Here is a 19,673-nt window from a genome sequence, read left to right as displayed (position 1 = left end):
TATTAGATATAAAAGATAGATATTATAACTCTAGTAACTCTAAATAATAAATTTTATCGAATAATGTATTTTATTTCTCTTTTTGGACATATTTATAAATTATTTATAAATTATTTATTGAAATGTTGTTTATAAATGAGTACATAAGTACAATATTGAGAAACAATATTGGAGAAATATATGTAATGTATGGAGAAATATAAATAAGTTTTACAATATTGAGAAACAAATACAATATTGGAGAAATATATACACATAAAAATACACAAACTCTATTTATTACTTTGACATTATAATTGGTTTCTCAATTTAAAAAAATTGGCATTAAAATTGGTAAAGATTGTTACACGATCACACTACATACTCATACAATATACGCTGCACACACGATTTCTTTCGCTTTTAGCGGATTACGATGTATAAAGCGTAAGTTTACGTATCGAAACGTATTTTGTGTGATAGTGTGCTTCTTCGTACATGTGTTCCAAAAAATTAATCTGTATCTCTAAACTATTGCTTTCTAAAAGATTAATTATAGTGCCCTATTTAAATGTTAGATATGACTTTACGTGTAACAAATAAAATTTTATAAAGTCGTGCAAAAGCCTGAGATAAACGTAATGTTTGTCTAACTGTCACGAAAGAACATTACCATCACATTGTTAAGATATATGTTATTAGAAAAGTTAATTCTGTATTGACTATATTACTAACTAGGTCAACGTTACTCTATTAGCGCCCGTTAATGTTGATCTTGCTGTTTCACTCTGAGAGTTATATCAGATTGTAATTTTTTCATAAAAACCCATATAAGAGCCGTTCCCTTACATATCAGTAAATAATACTGATAACCAAAGTATATCAATATTATCGTTTTCTCTGTTGCATTTAAATAAGATGTGTCGCACTCTAAAGATGACGCAGACTTCCATTCCGTAGCATGTTAGGCGTGGTGTGATTTTGGCATGATAATTAATTCCGGCCTTACTTAGATCGTTCGGCAGGGTGTTGATCGAGGGTGTCAAGTATTATGCGGATCAACCACGTATGCTCGGCAGAACTTTCTTAAGATTGGTAAGTTTCAATTTATATCGCCATTTATATAATTTTTATTGTTAAAATAATATTATGCTAATTTTCGCATTAATTAAGATTAGCAGTTTCTAAATAGCTATGTAAGCAATCGCATCTTCTTCTCTTAATTCCATATTTTTAAATTTAATTCAGTACTTGTATGAATATTAAGATTAAAAGGAGCTATTGTGCCTAAATAAAAAATAAAATAAGATATAACAGTTTCTAATCATTATTAAAGTAAATAATTATTTTAATCATAATTAATTAATTTTAAAATATCAATAATATTATATTAAAGAAGAAAATTTTGCATCATTTTTGAATTTTTACTAGATTAGACATCAAATCGTTTATCATATGACAAATATTAATTTTGTATAATGATGATGGCATAAACATGGTAATATATTTGAGTTAATAAAATTAGTTCCTTTCATAAAAGCAGTATTTATTTTTTGGACTATGCCAAAACATTATTACTGTTGACATTATTACAATATTTATTAGAAATATAATACATGATTGACATATTTCGTTTATAAAAAACAAAAAAATAGTGAGACTATCAATGAGATTTTTATTTTATTCAATCACTCGCAAAATATGATCTCTATCATGGAGTGAAAATAAAAACAAATAAAGTGATGCAAAACATTTCTTTAATGTATGCTGATTATACTTGTGAAAATATACAAAGTATAAGATGATTTTTTTTACGACTAAACTTCAAGATCATAACTCATGTTTGAATAGAGATATTGATTGCAATAAAATGTTATTCTATTCCAGGAGAGAGATTTTGACAAGCATGTGGCATACTGCAGGGACGAGCCAGCTGCTCAGGAATTTCTTCAGACAAACAACGAAGTACGCGAATACTTCGAGGTAAAAATCTTCTGTTTTATTATTATAATTGTGAAAAAATTAAGAAAATATTATATTTGAGCTATTACAATAATTTTTTCATATTTGTATTATTTTTTTATTATTTATATTAACAAATAAAACAATTGTCACTCTTAATAAAGGATTAATTACTAATTTTAAATTGAAATGAACTGAGACACAACATGTGATTTCAAGTCAGATTGAATTAATATTTATATTAAGATAAAATAAGACACTAATATGAATTTAAACATGCGAATTGTAACGAGTTGGCATTAACGATGTAAATATCAAATCGTGCTAAACTAATATTTCATCATTCCAAAAATATTCAAATACTTATGCAATTATAACGAATACATGTAAACAAAAAATAAAATATATATATAGGAACAAATCAAAATTCTATCTGTAAACTATAAAAATTAATATATAAATATCAAAATATTAAATATAATAAAATAAATATGTAAAAAGAAAATTAAATTATCCATTTAAAATTTAAATCTAAATACAATACAGTACTAAATATACGCTTTATATATAAAAAGATAAATTCAAATATCATAATAATAATTCTTTGATACACAAATAATATATCCAAAAACGTCATTATTGTAAATCCTACAATATTTATTTTATTTTTAATAAGTATCATACGCGAATTAAGAAGGTAAAATAAATAAAACCTTGTAATTTGTAAAATTTAGTGAAACGCATATTGCGAATTTTCTACGTAATTCCATGTTCGATCGCGACGGTATGAATTGGAGAAAATGATGTAATTATATAACGGACGGGGATATGCGGGCGTGTGTCCAGCCCTCAAAATAGCTGAGTTTATTCTTAACGAACGGAACATCTTTCGTTCGTCTTGCCTACGGTTGATAGTGCGAGATGCATACTATATGAAAAATGCGTTTTTATCAAAATTCAAGATGCAAAAGACAAATATTGTAACATGACATATTATACAGTGCTGTGATATCACAAAAAAGAATATTAAACGCAAAAAAAATAGAAATATTTTTCTCTTTAAAAATTTTTATATATTATTCTTAATGCGGCATAACTTATTATAATTTCTTTTTCAGACTTACTGTAATTTTTCTTTCAAATTTCTTATTTATTAGATAGAGAAATTATATTAGTTTTAAAAAATTATTAAAGAAAGAGAAAACTTTTCTAATCTTTTCTTTTTCTAATATTAATCAATTTAAGGAAGAATTAAAATTAAAAAATTGTTTCTTCCCTCTCTTTTCAAAAATAAAAAAAATTTACAGAATGCAGAAGAAGCGTGGATACAAAATAAGAATATCTGATATATCTAAAGATTATTTTATATTTTAAATGTCACAGAAGATTCGAGGAAATATCTTACTAATTAAAACTTTTATTTCATTAAAATTTAATGAAATAAAATTTAAATTAATGTTTACATTAAAATAATGTTTACCAGATATTCTTATTTTTTATCCACGCTTCTTCTGCATTTTGTAATTTTTTTTTTATTTTTGAAAGGAGAGGGGAGAAAAAATTTCCTAGGTAGCGTATAGAAGGTAACCGAAAGACGGCCGAAAGAAACCGGGATCCGGAGCCTAACCGAGGGTATCGACGATCCGCGCGATCTTCGTGTTGTTTTCGCGCGTGGTCAGTCGCACACGAAACCGTCCGGCGTCTAAGTATAGCCGTTGCCGTATCGGTCCTCCGAGTGTATTGCGAGAGATTCCTCCTCAGTATCGCGAACCACTGACCACACGTCGTATATGCGAGCAAGAATCCCCCCAGAATCCGATCGGGTGCCGATCGGGACTCCTGACGGACGCAGTTCGTCCGCGGCGATCAATACAACAAAATTCTCCGACCGATAGACCGGATATCCAAGTGTTTCCTTCAAGGTGCGCGTCTAAGAAAAGCCCGTTTTCCGCTCTCCAAACGTTGTCCTACTATCGAAGTCGCGAGGCGTCGCGATACGTCAATCGCGCGAACGTCACCCTCACATCTCCGATGACAACGCGCGCGCGCGCGCGCGTACGTGTGGGGGTGACGCACCCGCATATTACACACAAAATCCAGTCACACATCCAAAAATATAGTTGTTCTAGGCAGAACTCTCTAGTGTTGCTGCCGGTATCGAATTACGTTTCTTGTGGCGCGAATCGTCGTCGAAATATCTCGATCTTGCTTAAGAGAACGCGTTGCGATCGTTGTTTCTGGTAGACGTTTCTCTCCCTACGAGTGTCGATTTTTCTCTAATTGCTCTAATTGTGGCTTCCCGAATAGATATACGAAAATATCAGAGGTGTGCACGTGTTTGCGAGAAAGTTTCAAGTTTGAATTTGTGCGTTAAATTTATGGAAAGATTGTAAGCAGAATATCATAGCTTCTGTTACGCAGCCCTAGACACAAATATATGAGAATAGCAAAGAAATTTTTTACGGTTTCTAAAAGGAAATTAAAAATTAAAATTTTTTTGTATATAATTTATATACGTATACATTTTTTCCCAGCATTTTTATATATATTAAAAAAATAGACACTAACTATTCGTGCCATCGCTTCGTTTCTTGCAGGAATTGAGCCAGACTCTGGGCGACGACAAAAGTATATCGGAACATTTAAAGCTCCCGATACAACGTATAAACGATTACCAGCTCCTATTGAAGGTATGTCGTATGTTTTACTTTTCTTTTATTATCAAATCGTAATAAAAATAATATATTATACACATATCAATTTGTCGAGTTTGGGAAACATCCCAAAGAGGTCATTTTCGCGAAAGTGAATAATAAACAGAAAGCTATTTAAATGTAGCACACTCTTGATATTTTTTTTAGTCGATGAGATCAACCTAATGAGACAATCAGACAGTCGAATATACGTACATGAATTTACAGCACGACCTATATTTTCACGTAAATTTTATTGCGTCGGACGGAAATAGCGCGGCGCTAAAGCGCTTTCCACGTTGCCTTGAAATCATGTCTCCTCGACACATAATTGCCACTCATTCACTCGAAATATTTATAACAGATTAACAGAGACACCATCATTCGCGTCATTATAAATCATTTGATATAAATAAGAAAAAAATCTTTAAAGTATCGGTATAATATTTGTATCATAAATTTGATTGAATGGAAATTTCTATTTGCATGTGATTTTTAGATTAAAATGAATGCAAGAGTTCTAAAGTTCGCACTGAGAAAAATCGTTTGATTGTACCAACAAGATGTACCTGATAGAAAGCAAAGCATTTTAGTTAAACTAAGCAGAATTTCTAGTTATCACGATAAGACTCGATTTTTTATAATTAGAAAATTTAATAGACTTTATAAAGACTTTATTTGATTACATTTTCTAATTAACTTTTATATTTATATTATATTTTCTAGTTAATATCTAGGTAATATTTTCTAGTTGAATGTATAAAACGTCTTGTTATTAACTAAATATGGACATAGGGACGCCATTTTCTTTGTAAATGTGGTATTATTACCAAGAAAATTTGATAAATTTAACAAGAAAAAATTAATCATATTCATCTAATTTCTAAAGGAATTCTGATTCGTCCATTTTCCAAAAGACATATTGATTGAATCTAACAAATTTCTAATTAATGCAATCAGATTTTTTCTCAGTGCGGTTAGTTAAATAAAGTTAAATAAAGTTAAATAAAGTTAACTGACTACACAGACATTAAATTTTTCACGTACTTGCTCTTGCTTATTGTAATATTTTCCGAGCCAAGTAGATTAATTGTGTTAGCGTATGCATGCGGGCCAATTGCCCGGGAAAATGAGACGAGAAGAAGGCGACAACATTTGCAAATTTACATTGAAACAGGAATGTTTGGTAATTGATGCTCTTGGCTTGTACAATTATTGTTGATTCATATCGTTGCTACAGGTCGTCGTTGTAACAAGCGCAAGTTTTAAAATATTAGCATTATAGCTAGAAGTTTAAAATAATGCCGCACTTAATTATTACCTCGTTGGCATTAACAAGTTTATTAAATTTTCAGAACGGGAATACAATGATGTATTTTTTCTCGAAAACAAGTTCTTTTTGAATTCTTGCGATTCAAAGTTCTTTTATTTATAAATATTTTAAAATGTTTTTAAAATGTTTTCTTAAAATGTTATATATGTTAAAATGTTATATGTTAAAATGTTATTAAAATGTTACATATGTTAAAATGTTTATGATATTTTAAAATGTTTTTTTTTTTAATTCGGCCTCACAAATTTGCAAATACGTTTTAAGAAGAGATCGCGAACTTGTCGAGGAATGTAAAGTGGCATTCGATAAATCTGGACACTTCATATAAAAACGGCGCTATAGAGAACATTTTCGCGTTTGTGTACGAACGCGTAGGCGTTGTACGAATTTAGCGAGCTAAAAGCGCGTCGTCGCAATAGATTAACCTCCGGGAGAGCTGTGATTTTAATTTATGGAAAAATTCTGCGTAAATACGAGAGAGACAGACGTAATCGTGAAACATCGCAACGGTTAATAAGCGTGTCCAAGTACACAAGATACACAAGTACACAAGTTAATTCGGTCCAAGGATGAAAGTCGAATCGAGACGAATCTTATTTCGATCGGTTCCGGTCGTAAATATAAATTTCGCGCATAGAAATAAATCGATCGATGAATCGATCGTATTGTTCGCAGGAGCTGGTGAAGTATTCGACCCGATTAGGCGAAAACTGCGACGATCTACAAAAGGCATTGGAGTTGATGCTAGGAATCCCTCACAGGGCAACCGATAATAAATTTATAAGCAATATCGAAGGATACAAAGGGAATATTCACAAACTTGGTAGACTACTCACGCATGTAGGTACATTTGTGGTAAAAATATTGTAAGCAAAATAAGAGATAAGAAAGATAAAAAATAATTGAAAGGCATTTTCCTATTGTTTTTTGTTTCCTTATTTTCTGTACATATTTTTTTTATTTTTAATTATCTCTTTTATAATCAAAATATATAGATATGGATAAAATAAATTTCACTTATCAACTGATTGGATTGAATGAAAATTATGAAATTAATTTATGTTTTCAGGAATGGTACACAGTTATTGACAAGGAAGGAAAAAGCAAAGAAAGATACTTGTTCCTATTCAAGGCGCGAATTCTTGTCTGCAAAGTTAGACGGATCTCGGAAGATAGATCAGTTTTCGTTCTAAAGGATATTATTCGAGTAAGGGAATACATATATATATATATATATATATATATATATATATATATATATATCGATTATATCACAATTATATTGCGAAGGTATACAAAACAGTAAATTCCATTATTATGTTTTAGTTACCAGAAGTAGAATTAAAGGATCATCCTGGTGATATACGATCCTTCGAACTACATAACCCGGCTATTCCTAATTATCCCATCACTTTAGTAGCTCACAAGGATCCCGTGAAAGGTTATTGGCTCAAGGAGATTCGCCAATACGCTAGCGATCTAGTCGCTCTCGCTGAACACGCAGCAGACGATCTTCAGGTGACTGAGGAAGTGTTGGAAACTAAGGAAGAGCTCAAGAGCGACGAAAAGCCGGTATCAGTTAAGGTTGAATCACAGCAGGCAAATCTGGTATCACCTAAAGTCCAAGTGAAGGAAGAAATCCAGGCGAATTTGGCATCACCTAAAGTCCAAGCAAAGGAAGAAGTTAAGGTAAATCCAAGTGCACCGAAGGTAGAATCGACTAAAGACTCCATCAAGGTTGTAGAGAAGAGAAAAGATTCTGCGATCGACATATCCGAAGCAAAGAAAACCAAAGTCGAGGAAATCCAAATAAAGGAAGAAGCCAAAGTAAACCCGACTCTATCAAAGGTAGATTCGATCAAGGATTCCAAAGTTGTAGAGAAGAGAAAGGACTCTGCGACTAACATATCGGAAGCAAAGAAGAGCAAAGTCGAGGAAATTCGAGCGAAGGAAGAAGCCAAGGCAAATTCGAATCCACCGAAGGTAGACTTGATCAAAGACTCCGCCAAGATTGTAGAGAAGAGAAAGGACTCTGCGACCAACATATCAGAAGCAAAGAAGACCAAAGTCGAGGAAATTCAAACGAAGGAAGAAGCCAAGGCAAATCCGAATCCACCGAAGGTAGACTCGATTAAAGACTCCACCAAGATTGTAGAGAAGAGAAAGGACTCTGCGACCAACATATCGGAAGCAAAGAAGACCAAAGTCGAGGAAATTCAAACAAAGGAAGAAGCCAAGGCAAATCCGAATCCATCGAAGGTAGACTCGAGCAAAGACTCCACCAAGATTGTAGAGAAGAGAAAGGACTCTGCGACCAATATATCGGAAGCAAAGAAGACCAAAGTCGAAGAAGCACAAGCAAACATGTCTCGAAGATATTCCGCGAGTCGATATAGCACTTCTTCGAAAGTCGTAGAAGGTAAGTTCGTTGAATAAATCAGAGGAACGTTCTCTCATAATTCGATGTCGCATGCTCGCTAAAGTTGGCGATGTAAATCGATGTTGCATATATTGTAATTATGTATTGCGCTTATTCCGCTGTGCATAATGCAGCAAGTACATTTATGTGTCCAATTTAAACCTGTAAGGAATGGCATCAATTCGTGTATCAATTTTTCTTAAATCATCTTTAAAAAGTTAAAATATTAGCGATGATTATTTTATTTCACTTGATCAAAAATAAAAAATAATTTTAAACTCTACAATTTAAATTTTGCACTTTGGGTCAAGTAGTAAGATAGTTGTCAATTATAATATCTGTAGAATACTCGTCAGTCTCGAGTAGTCGTAATGGCGTGTCCACATTCATGGAATCGGCGACGTCCGAGACAAAAGTGTCTTCCACGTCACAAGGGGCAGGCCAGACATCGGAAACTACGACTTCATACGAGGCTGCAATCACCGGTGGTACGGCAACGGACTCGAATGTCGAAAAGGGAACTGCCAAAGTCACTCTTGCTACCGATGCTGGCAAACCGGTGTTTATCAAGACAATCGAAGGATGTAATGTGGAACGTAAGTATGCAATGTCGAAACCTTATTCAGATATATGTTACATGTATTTGTACTAATACCGGTTGTATTCTACTAAAAGTCACTTCTAAGCGAGTTCTAAAGTAAGACATTGTTTATTTTACTTTTGGAATTATAAGCAAAATAGGAGAATTAAAAAAAAATAACACTGTTAATTGATTTTTCATTTAAAAAATACAAAAAATAAAATATTAAAGAAATTTATAATATGATAAATAGTATATACAAACTATGTACATTAAAACACTTTGTATTTATAAATAATTACTATTTTAATCATATTGAATTTGTGTGATTATTTAAATAAATTCGACATACATAATTATATTAAATAATCTAGCTTATTATATGATAGGACAATTTTATCTTATGTTATTGTTAATTTGACTTTTAGAAAATTGACATTACATGTTTTACGAATAATTGCAAGAAACAAAAATACATATATCTGATCACAAGACATAAGATACATTTTTATTGTTCTAGCGATACGACCAAAAAAGGCATTGATACACGCTATAGGTAAAGTGACGTACTTTGCTTAGTTTATCATCGTTTACTATTCTCTGTATTTCTTCTATATGTTTCTTTGGGACTTTTCACGTTTCTCTTTTAGCCAGCTGAATCAACTATGCTTTTAGACGTAATACTATGTTATGCTGGTTAAACACGCTTCGCCGCTAAATGTTCGCTGTATACTATATCTACAATAAGCATTTATATTTCATTATGCTGACAAGTTAGTCTGATCTTATGCACAATCGCACAATCGCATTCTGACATTCTTGTACGTTATATTACTCCTTTTTATCATTATTGAAAGTTCATATTGTTCTTTGGATTAGATTTATATTTACATTTTAATATCTTTAATGAAATTTCTTTAATCATTTCTCTGAGATAATAAAACATTGAGGCATTATATTACAAATATATATCTGATGTAAAATATAATATACAGGATGTTTCTTAATAAGTGCGAAAAATTTTAGGAGATGATTCTTTGTCGAAAATTAACGGGAGTTTTTTATATAAACATATACTCCTACATCTCTATGGAATTACACTCCTCCAAAAATGGGAGTAAAAATTAGATTTTTATTTTTTTCTTAAATTTACAACAAGTTAAAGAAATGAAATTAGGTGAATATTTTCTACTAGTAAAAAGATTATTTATTAATATTTTTTTCAGCCTCCCATATTGTTATAAGGGGATGAAACTAGCAATCTCTATTCAATTTTTTATTAGAACTTTTTAATATTTATATGAGAAATTCTTCTTTATTTTTGACAAAGGATCATCTTCTAAAATTTTTCGCACTTATTAAGAAACACCCTGTATATTTTATATATTATATTTAATATATATATATATATATATATATATATATATATTTATTTATTTATTTATATATCTCAGAGTACCTTTTATAGCGAACAAGATTTTTTGTATGATTAAACCCAAATATTGGTAGAAACCTTGAACATGTACTTTATATCTTAAATTATTTTGCTTTTTAATGCACATTTACTCTTTCATGAACCACATATTATTAATTATTTTAATTATTCGATATATAACCAAATAATAGATGATTGATATATTATCGTACTGAACAGATATATTGATAACTATACTCAACTATATTAAATGCATTCTTGAAATATCATTTTTAAATTTATCTCCATTGAAAGAAAAATGCATTCAAAAAACAACGTTATGAGGCGTTATTCACAATATTTTCTGAATTGGCAGATTCGCTCTTCACATTTTCATAGTCTTTTTGGAATTTCACGATCTGTCATTGCTTCGCGTTGATGCAAATGATATTTTACAGCCGGAGAGGTTGCCACTTTCGAGTGCGCATTGTTAACCACCGACCCAACTACTAGAATGCAATGGTTAAAAGATAACAAACCAATGGAGGATAAACTGGCTGATCGCGTCATCACTACGATGTCCGATACCTCGTGCAAGCTCGAAATTCAGAATGCTCATGAATCAGATTCCGGCATATATATTGCGCGTGCTTTAAATGCGAACGGCGAGGCAACATGCACCGCTCAATTAGTGGTTCAACGATGTAAGTTATGATAAAAAATAATTATAATATAACAAAAAAAATTCGAAAAAAAAGAAATTTGGAAAATTAGAAGAATGTCTGTAAAATTAGAATATTTTTTAAATCTTCCTGTAAAGTCTCTTAAATATTTATATTGGAAGAAATGAAAACAATGTTTGCCGGAATAATTTTTTTTTCGTTTTTAATATAAAATATCGCAGTGAGTCCGGAAGAGCAAAAAGCAAGAGCAGAAGCAAATGCGCCTATATTCTTGGTGCGTTTGAAAGATACCGAGCTTCTCCAGAATACCTATCTACGCTTCATGATCAAGGTCAAGGGAAATCCTAATCCAGAAGTAAAATTGTAAGTGTTTAGACTCAATTAAAAAAATCTAAAATTTATACATCTTGAAATTACAAATTAACAAAAAATATTTTTATATTAAAGAAAAGAAAATTTATAGCGTTTATTAATTATTTTAAAATTTGTTCACGTTAGATAACATTGAAGAAAAGTTTTGTTATTGAACAATTTTTTTTAGCTATACAAATTCAGATATGTAAATGTTCAATAGACAAAAAGACGTCCAAAAATAAGGATATGTCTTAGATATTTTTCGAAAATTTATAATTAAAAAATTAAAAAATTCACTTGTCTTGAAAAAAATTGGTAAATATACATTTTTCTTAGCTTCAAGGATGGCGTCTTGATCGACGCAAAGCACGAACGCGTGAAGATCATACGGGACAACGCCGAGAAAGGATTTTATGAAATGGTGATTGCCGATGTTCAGAAACAAGATGCTGGAAAATATTCGTGCACAGCTATAAATCGTTACGGCGATGCTACATGCGAGGCGGTGGTGACGGTGACAGATGAAAAGCCGTTGTTCTTGGGACTTCCTGAGGGACTTCTTGAACTTGGAACAGAACCGCGATTCCTTTGGTCGCGCGATGGACAACCGTTCAATCCTGAAGACAGATTTAAAGTTCTCTTCAAGGATAGCGAGGATACTCTGGCACTGGTGTTCCAGCATGTAAAACCCGAAGATGCCGGTCTTTATACATGCGTAGCACAAACTTGCACAGGTACACTGCACCTATTAAGGAAATTAATTTTTAGATTTTAATTTTTTAATAAACTTTAATTTAAATTTTTCAATAAACTCTATTTACTTTTTCTATTTACTTTTTGCATCAATAATTTGGAAACAGAATAAGTTAAACGTTTTTAAAAATGGATAGAATTAGCATAGTAAAATAGCATATATTTCTAAAATAACATTTATTATAAAAACATAATAAATTATTTTAAAAGTATTTAATAAGACGTTTTTTTGGGATGTAACTATTTTTTTGTATTTGAAATATATTATATTAATAATAAGAATTATTTATCAAAATATATTAATTTATAACGATCCCGAATATGCAGGTAACATTAGCTGCAGCGCAGAATTAACAGTGCAAGGTGCTGTGAATCAATTGCTGAAGGATCCGGAAAAGCCGAAATTACAAACGGAATCGAGGCAATCGGAAGTGAACATCGGTGGTTCCGCGATGTTAGAATTACAGGTAAAGGGTTATCCTAAGCCAGATATCAAATGGACCAAGGATGGCCAGGAGATCGCAGCCGGCGGTAGAATCAAGTACCTCTGGGAAGACGAAGAGTCCCTCTCGTTAGTGATTAAACAAGTCACCGCCAAAGACGCCGGTACTTATACCATCACGGCGAAGAACGAGCTCGGCGAGGACAGTACGCAGATCGAGTTGATCGTCAAGTCCGCACCGAAGGTCACGAAAAAGCAATCCGACATGATGATCCTTATTGAGGATACGGGTACGATGACTGTGCAAGTGGAGGCCACTCCGGCACCGGAAGTTTCGTGGTATAAGGACGGTCAATTGATCGAGGAAAGCAATCGTATCAAGATTATCAAGGAGAATAGTGACACGTACAAGCTGGTGATCAAGAATGCGAAACGAGAAGACGCGGGCTCGTACTCGATCGTCGCACGAAACGAGATCAATCAAACGACAGAGATCTGGAAGGTCGGCATTAAATACCCGCCGAAGATCAAAAAGGGACTCGGCGAACCTCGAGTGCTGAATGAAGGAGACACGTTGAATCTCTTGATTGAAGTGGATCCGGATTGTGAGCCGACTTCGGTGAATTGGTACAAGGACAAGCAGCTTCTAACCGCGAGCGATCGCGTGAAAATGACGCAAAATGGAAGCAATTATATACTTACAGTTAGCGGTGCGAAGGTGGAAGACGCAGCGGTTTATAAGGCTGAAGTGGTGAACAAGTACGGGACCATTTCTGACGAAACGAAAGTCAGAGTATGTAGCTTGAGTCTTTCTGTCTCATTGAAATTACATTTTAAGAGAATTTTTCATATCCTATTCAGCAAAATTTTTTTTAAATAATTAAAAATAATTCAATTATATTAATTATTTCATTCAAATGTTCATGGAAATTTTCGCAGGTACGTGGTATACCGCAATTCAAGACGAAACTGTGCGATATCAGTGCGAACGAGGGCGAACTGAACATCGAGCTTGTGGTAGAAGTCGAGGGCTTTCCGAAGCCGAGCGTGCACTGGTTCCTGGGTGACATCGAAATCACGGAGAAGCGCACAGAGTACACTCGTGTGGAAGAAGGCGATAATTACAAGCTTGTCATCAAGGAGGTGAAGACTGAGCTAAAGGGCCATTATACCTGCAAGGTGCAAAACGAGTACGGCGAGAACTCGAGCAGTTCCAACCTGACAGTAAACACCCGACCAAAGTTGCTGAAGAAACTAGAGGACCAGAGATTGAAGGAGGGCGAAACGCTCACACTGAAGTTGGAGGTATCCGCTACACCAGATCCGGAAGTCAAGTGGTACAAGGATGGGGAAGAGGTGACGGCAGACGCCAGGATTAAGATCACTAGGGATAGCCAGCGGAAGGAGAGTTACGATTTGACAGTGACACTACTGAAGGGCAGCGATGGCGGCTTGTATGAAGCGCGAGCTGAAAACGAGCTGGGCTATGTTATTAGCAAGAGCAAAGTCATCGTGCTGAGTAAGTATCCGCGTGTCTTCTTCAATCCTAATCCTGGAACTCGACTCTGTCTGTCACGAGCTAAGTTTGATTATAAAATTATGATTCAGTTATCTATAATATAATATATGACATTAATATATAATTGTATTATATATATTTTAAAGAATTAAATCGCGGAAATTGAATTCAAGTGGCTCCATAATTGTAGTATTTATTTTTCAATAAAGTCATGTTTTTGATGTCACATAGTCGAGTTCCGGAATTAAAAATTCGGGGATAATTTTAACAGAGTTGACGAAATCTCATGAGGATGGCTGAAATCGTGATATTTGCCAGAATGGAATGGTCAGCAATAAACAATGTATATTTCTAATTTTTGAGAAATCGCAGCAATTAAAGTTATCATGTTTCGACATTGTTCAGTAAGTATACTGGATGCACAAACACGAAACAGTTCTCTTTTCATTTTTATCTCCCGGTGTGACATTTTGGGAATTTTTTGACGGCCTTTAATGACGAGGTTTAATTGAGATTTTTTTCCATAGTTTTTCTAGTTTTTTAAAAAACCTATGTGTGTAAGAAAGGACTCTCTCCTAATTTCCTTAAACGGAAGGGTAGAGCACTATTCTTTTGACGCGTCACATTATTGATGTTGACGCTAAATGTGTTTTTTGTTTTTCTTTCTTCCTTTTACCGGTCCATTCTTACATTTGTGTTTGCTTCGAGAAATTCTTCTGATTTTTTTAAAACTCTCTCATGTTACCTCTAAATGTCATAAGTACTGACATATCGCATCTTGAAACATGTCACGATAAAGACTCGAAAGAATGTACTTCCGTAGCTAAAACGGAAGATGAGAAGGTCGATGAAAAGATAGAGCCTCCGAAAGAAAAGGTCGAGAAGACAACAGTGAAGGAAGAAACGCGAGCAAAGAAATTGAACGAACAATTGTTGCCTCAGCAAACGACTCTGCGCGCTGAAGAATCAGGATTGGAAGGTAAATCATGCGCGTCTATTTGAATAGTTCGCTAAATTAGAGTACGTCAGAATGAAATAGTTTCGCTTCGTTTGGAACGCGTAATGAATCACAATGATGCTTTGACAATTAAAACACCAATCTGCGATTTGTATGTCACATGCTTCGATAAGAATTTCAAAAGACACTTTAATTCTAAAATCACTTTTTTTCTAAATAATTCATGCTAAAAAATATTGTGCACGATAAAGCCAAGTTATTTTTTTATAACATTTATATTAAAAAAAAATTCTTTAATTTTTTTATATTTTATTATAAAACTAAGCATCTCTTAGAGTTATTAATTCAATTTAAAAAAATTACTTTTTCAAAAAAATACAAAAAAAAGAAGTGATCATTTTTCGTAATTTGTTCCTGAATATCAATAAAACAAAAAAAAATCGGACATTTTTCTCGTTCGTAAATTTCTCAAAATTATAACAGAAAAATTTCAAAACGAAAATTGTTTAAGAAATTGCAAGAAATAATTATTCTGTTTTTTGCATTTCTTTTAAATTGTATAACTAAAAATTAATAGTATTGTTTCGTTATCGCTTCGTCTAAATTTGTTTAATTCATAAAGCGATTTTAAAAAGTTAGGCAGATTTGTGTGGCGCACCGTGTATGATAATTTATCACATACTACATAACTTATTATTAGCGATGTTGACAAGGTATTTGATTAAGAGTCGTTTAACAGTAGTTTTGTAGCGAGACAATATCTGTGGTAAATTTAGGTCGCGTCAGACTGGAGAAACAAAACATCCAAGTAATTCAAGGGGACAATGAAACAATCACAATCTCCGTGGCCTCTACAACATCACACGAAGCTATACTCACAGGTAATCTCACAAAAAAAAACTGTTGAAAAATTACATTATCCTTCACCATTCAGCCAACATAAAAGTCTAAAAGACGTCTTCTATAATTCTACAATCTTTTCTAGACATTTCTGTTGTCTGGATATTTCATAACTAACAAATTTATACAAACAGGGTACACGAAATCGCAATATATTTTTTGAAACCTAAACATATTCAAAGATCGCTTTGATTTAAAATTCTCATCATCGTTTACTTTTATTGTAGTAAGTTCAAGCGATAAACGTGTAATTTATAGAGAGAAAAATTACTTCTAAAAATAGACATATGCGCGATAGATATATGCGAGCGATAGTAGTCGAAGGTATTAGGTCAGGCCATTCACAGGTCCCGATGAAAGTCATACGATCAGCAAGATGACGGCGACCAAAGTCGAGTGTCGGGAATTCGGTGTTGAATCGGGACCCCGTGTTGAAGAGATCGCTTCTTATGCTTACACCGTACAAGAGGAGAACTCCCGACCACAAAATGGCGTGCTAATCGAGGAATTTTCGGAGACCGAAGAGAAAAGATCCAACGTAGGTTTAAATCGTGGAATCACGATTGTCTCCGTTTCCGATGACGAATCGACTTTGAAGGCGCTGTCACGAGACGTCAGCATAGAGGACATGCAATCGGCCGATCAGTTTCCGGACGATCAAAAAACAACGAACGATATCGACGAATTTTACTTTAACGGAACATCGGAAAATGAGAGAATTTTGGAAAATGTTATACCGTATAGAATCTCTAGAATCGTGGAAACTATCGAAGAACGGTCATCCGAGGAGCCGTCTTTGACAAAAGTGCTGTCGAATCAAACTTTACGGCAGGAAAGTCTGGAGGTAAAGGAGATAAATTTATCCGCCCAGAGTCCGACGATTAGCGATTCAAGCCCGGCGAAGAGAATCGCGGAGACAACTTTAGATCAACCAAGCTCCGCCGTTGAATTGTCGAAGGCGACCGCGATGCTCGAGGAGACAAAAATCTCGACACTGTCGAGCAAAACACCGTCGAGCACTCGGAAAGGGCAGCTCGACGACGACGACGAAGAGATCGATGAGGAGATGAAGAATCTTTTAGCTCGTGTTAAGCGACAACGTAGCGTGCTAGACGAAATCCTCGATAAAGAGTCAGGCAGAGAGTCAGGTACGACTGCGCGGGACTTCATCGATACACAATTTCAGTAGCTAACTCTAATTTCTCTATAGCACTATAAGTCGTCGAAATATATCGGCTCTATCTATCGATTGTCAGATCTATTCTTTCGCCTCCTTCTCTCTTGCTTGTTCTCAATCTCACAATTTCATCATATTTCGATAACATTCGCATGCTCACATGGAAACATAAAACAATTGGAGAGTCTATTAATGGAAATTTATATAAGAGATTGAATAATATAATTTTTGGAAATTCTGTCTTTTTAAATTTATAATATTAATATATTGATATTTCATTAAAAATATATAACTAATTATATTATATTAATAACAAAGGCCTGCGAAGGTCAGTTACAAAAAGCAGAGTAGGTGAATCTGATAGATTTTTTAATACTGAAAACAAATCTGGCCACAGAATTTCCCCAGCATATCAGGTTTCCGAGTAATTTATAGTTAAAAAATTTATAGTTAAATAGTCCAAAAATGGCAATTTCGACATATTTCATGAATTTATTATGGAAGAATCTAATTTTTTTAAATATTTCTGCTAATGACATCGTATAATACCAGTCATCACCTTTTAAATCCATTTTCGATTGCCGCTGCGTGATTTTTTCCCCCTGAGATATATAAGTATGAAGTTATAAGAAAATTTACGTTAAAAAAATTTACATAGGCATCAATATAGCAGATCTACCATCTTGAAATTTGAAAAGGCTTACATATGGTCGGTTGTCCAAACAAGTCCTGTAAAAATATATCTAATACAAATTTTATACCTTTTTATTCTGTCCTCCATATTAGATGCACCATTTTTAATTTCAAAAAATGACATGAAACATTTAAAAATTTATGTTTTTACCCAAATTTTGATTCGTGATAAGATAGAGAGATAACACAATTAAATTGAAATAGACTTATTGGACGACTATGTATGACCAGTCTTATAACTTGTATATCTCAGCGAAAAAAAATCGTGTGGCAACAATCAAAAATAGATTTGAAAGGTAAAGACTAATATTATACAATGCCATTAGCAGAAATCTTTCAAAAAATTAGATTCTTCCATAATAAATTTATGAAATTTGCCGAAATTGCCATTTTTGGATATTGCCATTTAACTATAAATTACTCGGAAACCTGGACGTGAGGAAATTCTGCGACCGAGATTCGTTTTCAGCGTCAAAAAATCTATCAGATTCATCCACTCTGTTTTTTATAACTAACCAAATCTAAAATTTCGTTGACTTGTGTAATCACATATATTACACATAATATTTATTTATGCTTCCATGTGTAATATTATACTATTTGTGCCTTTGAAGCTTTATGTTATTCGACATTGACTTATAGCACCGTACTACTTTTCATCAATTGAAAAAATAACAAGGTAAGGTTTTTGTTCTACAAAAAGTGTAGGTCTATTTTATAATCTTCACTATGCAGTTTGCTGAGCACCTACTTAACTATATACTTTTAGGTAAGTATATGTTTTATAAAATCTATATTATTTAATAGATATAATAAAACATATCTGACAATTGAGCTTAGATGCATCGATAAAGTGTGAAATTTATTTTCATGATATGTTCTTTCAAAAAGAATGATATTGTTTCACTTTTATATATAATACATATATAGTAATATTGTAAATTATCACATTTAAATAATGAGTATTTTTAATAACATTACTTTTAGTTGTTTTTAATTTTAAATAATCAAGTTGAATTAATAATTGAATAATTAAAAATTTAAAATAATGAAATAAATAATTAAATGAATTAAATAATTGAAATTATGAATTAAATAATTAAAATTAAATATTTAATTAAATAATTAAAAATTTAAAATAATTAATTCATAAATGATACAAATATAATTAATTAAAATATATTATATGTATATATAACTATATAACTATCTTAATATTAAATATAAAATATAAAATATAAAAATATAAAAACTAATTCTATGGAAAATTAAATTGCACAATAATGTTCTTCGGTTAATCGGATTACGATGCATCTTAAGCGCTCACAAGAATACATGGTAAAAAAAATTGAGACTTATTCTTCCCATTTTATTTCGCGCAGCCCCGCCTCACATCATAAGCACAAATCTCACCGATCGAACGATCTTCGAGACGCAGAATACGCAATTCGAGATAAACGCAACAGGCTTACCGAGACCAGATGAGAAGTGGCTGAAGGATGGTAAGCCTCTTCGATCTGGGGAACGGGTGAGGATCACGACTGCTGGGGAGTTATATCAGATGGATCTCAGCAAGGCCACCCTCGAAGACGCAGGTGTTTATACCCTCATCCTGACGAACAAGTTAGGCGAGGAAATCGTAGAAGGTTATCTGACAGTCGGTACTGTCAACGATCTCCGAAAGCCAAGGTTTAGTGAACCTCTTCAGGACGTCGATGTCGATCCTCAAGCAGATGGTGAATTCAAAGCCGTCTTCACGGCCGATCCTGTTCCGGATATTACATGGTATTATTTTACGTATTTTAAGCATAAAA

The 19,673-nt window shown here is 32.9% G+C and overlaps 1 protein-coding gene across 9 annotated transcripts in view; it reads left to right on the top strand.

Moving 5' to 3' along the window:
- LOC105257434 (obscurin) overlaps window positions 1-19,673 on the top strand; it is a 54,801-nt gene that overhangs the window by 20,473 nt on the left and 14,655 nt on the right. For 5 of the 9 annotated variants that reach the window (XM_025413597.1, XM_025413604.1, XM_025413605.1 and 2 more), the window contains 17 exons: window positions 993-1,074; window positions 1,867-1,962; window positions 4,539-4,631; window positions 6,643-6,807; window positions 7,037-7,174; window positions 7,294-8,386; window positions 8,731-8,982; window positions 9,487-9,522; window positions 10,839-11,084; window positions 11,285-11,426; window positions 11,754-12,151; window positions 12,498-13,405; window positions 13,552-14,131; window positions 14,955-15,110; window positions 15,866-15,970; window positions 16,337-17,137; window positions 19,242-19,644. In XM_025413597.1, coding sequence (XP_025269382.1) covers window positions 993-1,074; window positions 1,867-1,962; window positions 4,539-4,631; window positions 6,643-6,807; window positions 7,037-7,174; window positions 7,294-8,386; window positions 8,731-8,982; window positions 9,487-9,522; window positions 10,839-11,084; window positions 11,285-11,426; window positions 11,754-12,151; window positions 12,498-13,405; window positions 13,552-14,131; window positions 14,955-15,110; window positions 15,866-15,970; window positions 16,337-17,137; window positions 19,242-19,644 — 5,694 coding nt within the window. The remainder of the gene's footprint in view (window positions 1-992; window positions 1,075-1,866; window positions 1,963-4,538; window positions 4,632-6,642; window positions 6,808-7,036; window positions 7,175-7,293; window positions 8,387-8,730; window positions 8,983-9,486; window positions 9,523-10,838; window positions 11,085-11,284; window positions 11,427-11,753; window positions 12,152-12,497; window positions 13,406-13,551; window positions 14,132-14,954; window positions 15,111-15,865; window positions 15,971-16,336; window positions 17,138-19,241; window positions 19,645-19,673) is intronic. The other 4 variants (XM_025413598.1, XM_025413599.1, XM_025413601.1 and 1 more) reach the window with 4 other exon arrangements.

The sequence above is a fragment of the Camponotus floridanus genome, unplaced genomic scaffold, assembly GCF_003227725.1.
Source record: "Camponotus floridanus strain SB8 unplaced genomic scaffold, Cflo_v7.5 scaffold69, whole genome shotgun sequence".
Classification (NCBI taxonomy): Eukaryota; Metazoa; Arthropoda; class Insecta; order Hymenoptera; family Formicidae; genus Camponotus; species Camponotus floridanus.
Note: the sequence above shows the minus strand (reverse complement) of the source record. Positions and strands in the feature narration are given on the sequence as shown.